Source organism: Loa loa, assembly GCF_000183805.2.
Source record: "Loa loa unplaced genomic scaffold supercont3.69, whole genome shotgun sequence".
NCBI lineage: Eukaryota > Metazoa > Nematoda > Chromadorea > Rhabditida > Onchocercidae > Loa > Loa loa.
The window spans coordinates 147,839-155,677 of record NW_018108249.1 but is presented as its reverse complement, the minus strand read 5'-3'; the positions used below and the strand labels follow the sequence as shown (position 1 = coordinate 155,677).

Sequence of the window (7,839 nt, the reverse complement as noted above, 5' to 3'; positions counted from 1 at the left end):
CTGTTATTTACACTCAAATTGATCGATGGTTGTATCGATTATATTGTGGTATTCTCAATTTCTTTCCCATATTTCAACTTTACATATTTATATCACTTTATCAAAACAGTTGCTTATCACTGACCACAAATAACTGATCATTAATCATGTGGATGTGATTGATTGATTTCTACTTTAAGTAATTTATTTGATCAATTTTCTTCGCATTATTTTTATTCTTATTTGAAGAATGCGGATTGAATTTCGAATAAATGAAAAAAAATTTTCGCTTCCTAAAAGAATTAAAAATTCTGCAAATCATATCGAAGATTTTGGATAATGAACCATAAGAAAAATGATAAACCACTTACAATCTACTGATAATCAGTCGCTGAAATATCTGTTGAATATGCAGTGAGAAAATGATAAACCACTTACAATCTACTGATAATCAGTCGCTGAAATATCTGTTGAATATGCAGTGAGAAAAATGATAAACCATTTACAATCTACTGATAATCAGTCGCTAAAATATCTGTTGAATATGCAACGAAGCAAACAAGCCCCCTCTTTATTTTTGATTATCATATGACCTATTGTTTATATCCCATAATTCCCAATAAACGAATTATTCAAAGTCTACATTTGAACAATATGAGGAAGCGAATACAAAAAGCACTATTGATTCAGTGCGGAATAGCGGATGTCTTGTCTGAATGAGCCAGGATATTCCGCATAATTCTCTTCCGCATTTAGAAATTCTCGTACTAATGGAATCCGAATGACACTCATTTGTTCAAGATTATCCAGTATTTTTTTTTTTAATGAATGTGGAGAGTCAGATCTTAGAGTATTGATGAGTAAATTAAATATCACTTATGATTCATTGAAATTCATTAACAAATTTTTATATCTATCACAGCTAAGAATATGTGACTAATATACAATACGAATGATTCATACGAATCATTTATTTAGTCCATTGATTATAGAATCTTCAATAAAAAATAGAATTTTAAAAAATAAAAAGAAAAACCAAAAATAGATTGAGGAAGTATTTTGAGATTCGATGACAAATGTTCTCTCATATCGTTTAATGACCATTTAATTTTATTCCTTTTTACGTCTATACCGTATTTTATATTTACGAATCTTGCAGATATTTTAAATTTTTAATTCTTATATTCTGGAATTTATGTCTTTTTATAAATGAATTATTATCATTACTATAGTTTTTGGAAATTTAATTCTTAAAAATAACAATTATTACCCTTATAATTTCATCTGCTTTTCAATATTTCAAACTATCTTCTCATAGATTCGTAACGAATGGGAACTATTGGAAGTATAAAATAGATTTAAAAGTTTATTAAATACAAATTTAATTCAATGTATCGGGGAAGGGTATTGCATTTGATGATACAATTTGTTGTAGAAATTTCATCTACAACAGATAGTTTACACAATATGTATGAAGCAGTATGATTTATATCATCGATTTATGTAAAGATATTGCAAATATTGATTTATTTATAAACTATAAATAGAACATCCTTTCTTTGAATTTATAAATTTTGAATCTAAAAGTTTTTTGAATCATAAATTCATCCGATAACCATTAACTATTATCCTTACTGTTATAGTCTAATCAAATTTATGGTTGAGGGAAAGTTTGAAAAAAATGCTACAGAAATTAGCATAATCTGCGTAAGTGAATAATTGAATAAAAAGATAAAAAAGCAAATAATATTGTATGAGTTTAAAAAAAAAAGTAATTTTAAAATTGGAATTTTCATTTATAAAATTTTACAAAACTTCAAAATGTTTGGAAAAATTTGAATGAAAAAGCAAATTAAAATTTTACAGGTCCTATTTCTTATCCTTTTCGCTGTATTTGGACAATATTCAAATCATGCAATGCCTGGTGGTACAACAAGCACAAACTTCATTAACACCAATTATCCATGTTTGTTTTACTTTTTTGCATCAGACTAAATGTGGAAATATTTTAATTTTGAAATTTCAGGATGAAAATATTCTAATTTCAAGATTGAAATCGAAATTCATCAAATGCGCAACTAATATTACAATTGCGCATTTTTATCCAGTTAATGAGTTATAATGTAAAAATTTGAAATATTTCAGTATTTCAAGATGTTCACATGATGACATTGGTTGGTATGGGATTTATAATGGTTTTCTTACGACGTTACGGTCTTGCTGCTCTTTCAATTAACCTTTTGTTGACCTCACATGCTATTCAATGGGCACTTATTGTACGTGGTTTCTTCTCTCATGAATTTGCCACCATTGGACGTTTTGCAATTTCCATCCTTGAGTAAGTATATGTGCCATTTTTATTAAATTCATTTAATCCTTCATCATTAATATTTGTTAATGTGATATTGCCCCCTTACTTTTATTTACCTAAAAAATAAAAAATAAATTAAATTTAGTTTAATCACTGCTGATTTTGTTGCTATTACCGTTCTGATTACAATGGGAGCTGTTTTGGGCAAACTTACTCCGGTGCAGTATATGGTCATGTCAGCTATCGAAGTACCAATTGCTGTTGCTGTTGAACATTTCATCTTACGTTATCTGAAGGTTCTTGTTTTTCAAATCATATGAACAAATAATAATGATTGTTAAATAGCTTCGATTAAAGTTTCAGTTTTATCATCTTATCACTAAGTTTCAAATAACAATGACTGTTAAATACCTTTGATCAGAGTTTCCGTTTTATCATTTTATCATTAAGCTTGAAATAGTAATGGTTGTTAAATACCTTCGATCAGAGTTTTTGCTTTATCATTTTATCATTTTCTGTTTCTTTTATCATTTTATCATCATACTTTTTATATCTTAAAAAATATTTAAAATAAATTTAGCTTTCTTTGATAACATGAATTACTTTTGCTAGAAAGTAAAAATTCAACATATAGGTAATTGATATTGGCCGTTCAATGGTGATCCATTGTTTTGGGGCATATTTTGGCTTGGCTGTTGCAAAAGTAATCAACAAAAAGGAAATGATTTCACATCAGCATGAGGGTTCCAGTTACAATTCTAACATCTTTGCTATGATTGGTTTGTCACATTCTTCTTTTTTTTTTTCTTTTATCTTTCAGTTTTAGTTTGAAGCAAAAATGGATGCTTATTACAGCTTGTAATATATTTTAAACCAAAATTGAACAAACTTCTTAGACTTAGATTACTAGATTTAGAATTAGACTTATATTTTAAACCAAAATTAAACAAATTTTTTGGACTCAGACTACTAGATTTAGAATTAGGCTTATATTTCAAACCAAAATTGAACAAATTTCTTAGACTTAGATTACTAGATTTAAAATTAGACTTATATTTTAAACCAAAATCAAACAAAACTTAAACTACTAGACTTAGAATTAGACTTATATTTTAAATCAAAATCAAACAAACTTCTTACACTTAGACTTAAACTGGTGCTATTATCTCTTTCAAAGTATTATCAATATTTCTGGATTCCATCTTTTTTTCAGGTACCTTATTTCTATGGGCATTTTTCCCATCATTCAATTCAGCTCTAGCAATTCCCGAAGATTCTCGACACCGTGCTATCCTGAACACCTATTTAGCGCTTTGTTCTTCCACTATTTGTACTTTTTTGATCAGTCAACTTTTCGATCACGAGCATAAGGTTTTGTGATATTACATTTTTTAATTGAATTTATTATGTCTTTCTTTTTTTCTGAAATAATCATAGTTAAATTTTGATCTTTCTGATGCTAATTTGCATATTCTCATATTTTTTACCACAAAAATTTTACAGTATCGTTTCTCAATGACACATATATCAAATTCGGTTCTTGCTGGTGGTATTGCTATTGGTACTGTTGCAAATATTATTTTGGAACCATTTTATGCTCTTTTGGTTGGCTGTTGGGCGCTTTAGTCTCAGTTCTTGGCAACAATTATATCAGGGTTTTGTTTCTATATCAAAATATAATTGAATATAAAAATGAAATTGATTATAACGTTATTTCATAATATTCAAAACTTTCCTAACCATTATATACTGTATGCGCTAATATCACAAAAAAAAAAAATAATAATAATAATAATTTCATTCAACATCTGATATAATTTTAGCCGCTTGGAGCTCGAGTTTTTGGACTTCATGATACACGTGGTGTTGGATCAATTCATGGATTACCTGGTAACAATTTGATTTTAATCAAGTTTTTTGCAAATTCATAAAATTTTAGTTGGAATAAACTTTGAAATAAATGATATATACTAAGTTTAAGAAAAAAAATTTTTTTTTCTTCAAAATATTCAACTAATTATCATTAGATAAAAGGTTTCATTGATAATTAATCATTAAAAAAAAAAAAAAAAATTGATGAACCACTTATTTACTAATAAAATTAGTGGAGTATTTTGAAGAAAACAATGAAATAAACGAATGATAAAGTGATATTTAAAATGAATCAATCCATTTTCAGGTATTCTGGCTGGTATTCTTGGTTTCATTTTTACGGCTGTATATGAACCAACTCGTTATGGAACTGGGTTAATTACCATATTCATACTAATTATTAATTGCTAATTGTACATAAATTAATGAGTAATTTAATATTTAAGAACTGAACAATTTATAACATATTTAGGTTTAGAAATAAGAAAAAAGTCATTAAAATTTGGGTAATTTTTAAATCCAAATAATCTTGTAATATTTCAATGATAATTTGCATAATTACAGCAATATAACCCATATTTATCCAGCAATGAACAGCAATGATGAAAGTCGTGAAATATTTGTACAGGCTGGTTATCAGCTTGCAGCGCTTGCAATTGTCCTGATAGTTTCGATCATTGGCGGTGCTGTCACTGGTAAATTCTTTTCTTTTTTTTTCCTCCTAATATTACAAAGCGATCATTACACAAATTTATAGTCTTTTTTTTTTTAGGATTAATCTTAAAATTGAATTGCTTCAATCGTATTCATGAAAAGGAATACTATTCGGATGGCGAATTCATCGAACCACCAGAGGATTATGATTTCACCACTAGGGTAAAACTTATTAAAAGAGTACTGTAATTCGGCTATATGATCATACTGTAGTGAACTCAGCTACTTAACTAATTATCTCTAAAAATAACCTATAATTATCCTATATATCTACCGTATTTGATTAAAATATTACTAATAATAGGTAGTCATGGAAACTTGTAATAATTCATTGTATAAGAAAAGAAAAAAACACTTTTGCAGATCATCTCAAAAATCGATCACATTGAATTAACCGAACATACGGCACTTAATAAAGAATCGACAACTTCTGTTGGACCAAGCAATCCTTGAGAAGAATTCATTAACAATGAATGTGATTCATTAATTATTTCATTATGACCTCTGCAATATCCTGTTTACTTTAAGGATAAACAATAATTTTGCAGGAGAAAATAATTTACTATTCAAATTTTAGCTTTAATTCAGAACTGTGTGACCTGTCTGTCATATTTAATTCCATCCAAATATCATATTTCTACTTTCTTGCTCTTTCAAACTTTTTTCAAATTTAATCAAATATCTTAAAAGATATTTGATTTATTTAAAATTTCAAACAGATATATTACCGTAAACAATTGCACATTTAACTTTTAATAATAAGTTTCTAACAATACTAAAATTCTCACATTTTATCTTTGTTAAGATAGCAATTAGTTTTGCTTCAAATTCAATATTTTTAAATGTAATTTAACTTTCCTTTCATCCATATAATTCAACAAGAAATTAATCTTTGACCTGGAAATCTTTGACCTTATTTTAAAGCTTAAATTAACATGGAATCTGATGGTTTATTTAGCTTTTTGGCTTAATTGGCACTCTGATAGCTAATTGGCATTGGAAACGCAATTTCTGATTAATGCTCACTTACAATTATGAAGTCACGGAATAGTTATGAAAATTTTCTTAGACTATTAATACATTTCATATTGGAAATGTGCTTTATTTTTTATGGATCTATAAATTGTCCTTTAAATCTCTTCCAAAGAGATGACATGTATTTTCTAAAAATAAGCTTGAATTCAAATCAGGCTTTACCTGAGCCATATGAGATTCAGAAAGAATATTTTTTAAAATTAATTTTAATTATTTTGCTTTTTTTTTCTTGCATAAATAATTCGATGCGAAATTAATCCCATTCTAATTAATTGTTTTCTGTTACTTTTGTTTTGATGTATGCTCATTTCATACCTCTTTTGTTTCCTCTCATCTTATTTATCTTTTTTTGCACTGAAAGAAATTGTTTAATGAACTGCCTAAATTACTATTTTCTTTTTTTTGTGTGAAGCAAAATAAAATGGGACAATGGGACATTTTAGAAATGATAAGATTGTTCTATTTTCCTTTTCCCCCATTTATCCATCATCCTATAAATTGATATTAAATCCTTTTGAGATATTAAAAAAAAGAAATTTATCCTCTCTTCTATCTTTTACAGAAAGGATGTTGATTTGTCTATAAAAGTTTTATCCTAATCCATAAGCTAATATTAGCTTTTCAACAATCACTAATACTTTTGATCCTACTATCATCCCTTAAAATCATATTTAAAAAAAAAAACAAATTTTGATTCAGATTAAACTTTTTTATAAACTTACTACTTCAACAGTAGCAATAAATCGAAACAATTTACAAAATTCTGAATTATATCAACCTAACATCTCTATTATTACAATCAAATCTTATGTGGAAAATATACAATCTTATCCAGAAAGACAAATTGTCACTTCTGTACCATTCCCATTGTCCATTTATTATTAAGAATGTGACCTGCTCTAACAGTAACTTTTGAATTTCAATTTACATTTCAAAAAAAAAAAGAAAGGTCATATTTCATCGCTCAAATTCATCACATCATCAACATTCCTAAGATGACAATGTCAACAGCATCACATTTAGCGATTGCTGTTTCCTGTGGCTTTATTTTCTTCGTTTAAAGAAGTGACAAGCGAAAGAAATGAATGATTGAAAATATTTTGCAGTCAAAAAAGAAAAAGTGAATATTTGAAATGTGATACATAATGATCAAAAAGTTGGTGACAAGTTCGATAATTGTCGTTGTTATTCTCTAAAGAGTAATAAAAAGGGTAAAATAAACTTGTTTTTGATGATAAAACAGTGTAGCGCATTAATTTTATAGGTAAAAGCAGGTATTATTTATATAAAAGTGCAGAATAGCTAGAGACAAATTGCACTACAAATGATATCAATAACATGCGACATACCTGCGACAATATTATTTACATTTTCAACAAATTGTGCAAAAATGAAAAGATGATGAATTATACTTTGAATGTTGCAAATATGAATATTTGAATAGATCCTCTCTAAAAATTCATTCATTTTAGGTGATATTTTATTGTATTTACAATGAAAGACAAATAATCACATACCAATATATCGAAAATGATACAAGTCGTGTCAACTACTCTATTTGACAATTGCAAAATTTATTCAGCTGATTTATTGGTTACTTTATCATCCGTTTATTTAATAATATCTATTTTGCAAAATTATTCATTACATTTTTATCTAATCCATTTGTAAACGTATTAAAATATAAAAGATGATAATATATTAATCAATCTTATCTTTTAAAAGTGCAATCTATTGATTGCAATCTATTGATTGCATTTTTAAAACATTGTTATCAAAAGTAAGTATTGTTATCAAAAGTAAGTGTTGTTATCAAAAGTAAGTATTGTTGTCAAAAGTAAGTATTGTTATCAAAAGTAAGTATTGTTATCAAAAGTATTGTTATCAAAAGTAAGTGTTGTTATCAAAAGTATTGTTATCAAAAGTAA

At 26.9% G+C, this 7,839-nt stretch overlaps 1 protein-coding gene across 1 annotated transcript; it reads left to right on the top strand.

The window, feature by feature from the left end:
* Positions 1-1,896: 1,896 nt before the first annotated feature.
* LOAG_10832 (ammonium transporter) lies at positions 1,897-5,524 on the top strand (the record flags this gene model as incomplete). The annotated part of the gene is made up of 11 exons (XM_003146357.2): positions 1,897-1,945; positions 2,125-2,317; positions 2,436-2,586; positions 2,925-3,069; positions 3,504-3,661; positions 3,794-3,895; positions 4,114-4,180; positions 4,470-4,536; positions 4,727-4,857; positions 4,935-5,038; positions 5,240-5,524. 11 exons carry the CDS (start codon positions 1,897-1,899, stop codon positions 5,327-5,329), a joined length of 1,257 nt encoding a protein of 418 aa, XP_003146405.2. The 3' UTR covers positions 5,330-5,524.
* Between the last annotated feature and the right edge of the window lie 2,315 nt (positions 5,525-7,839).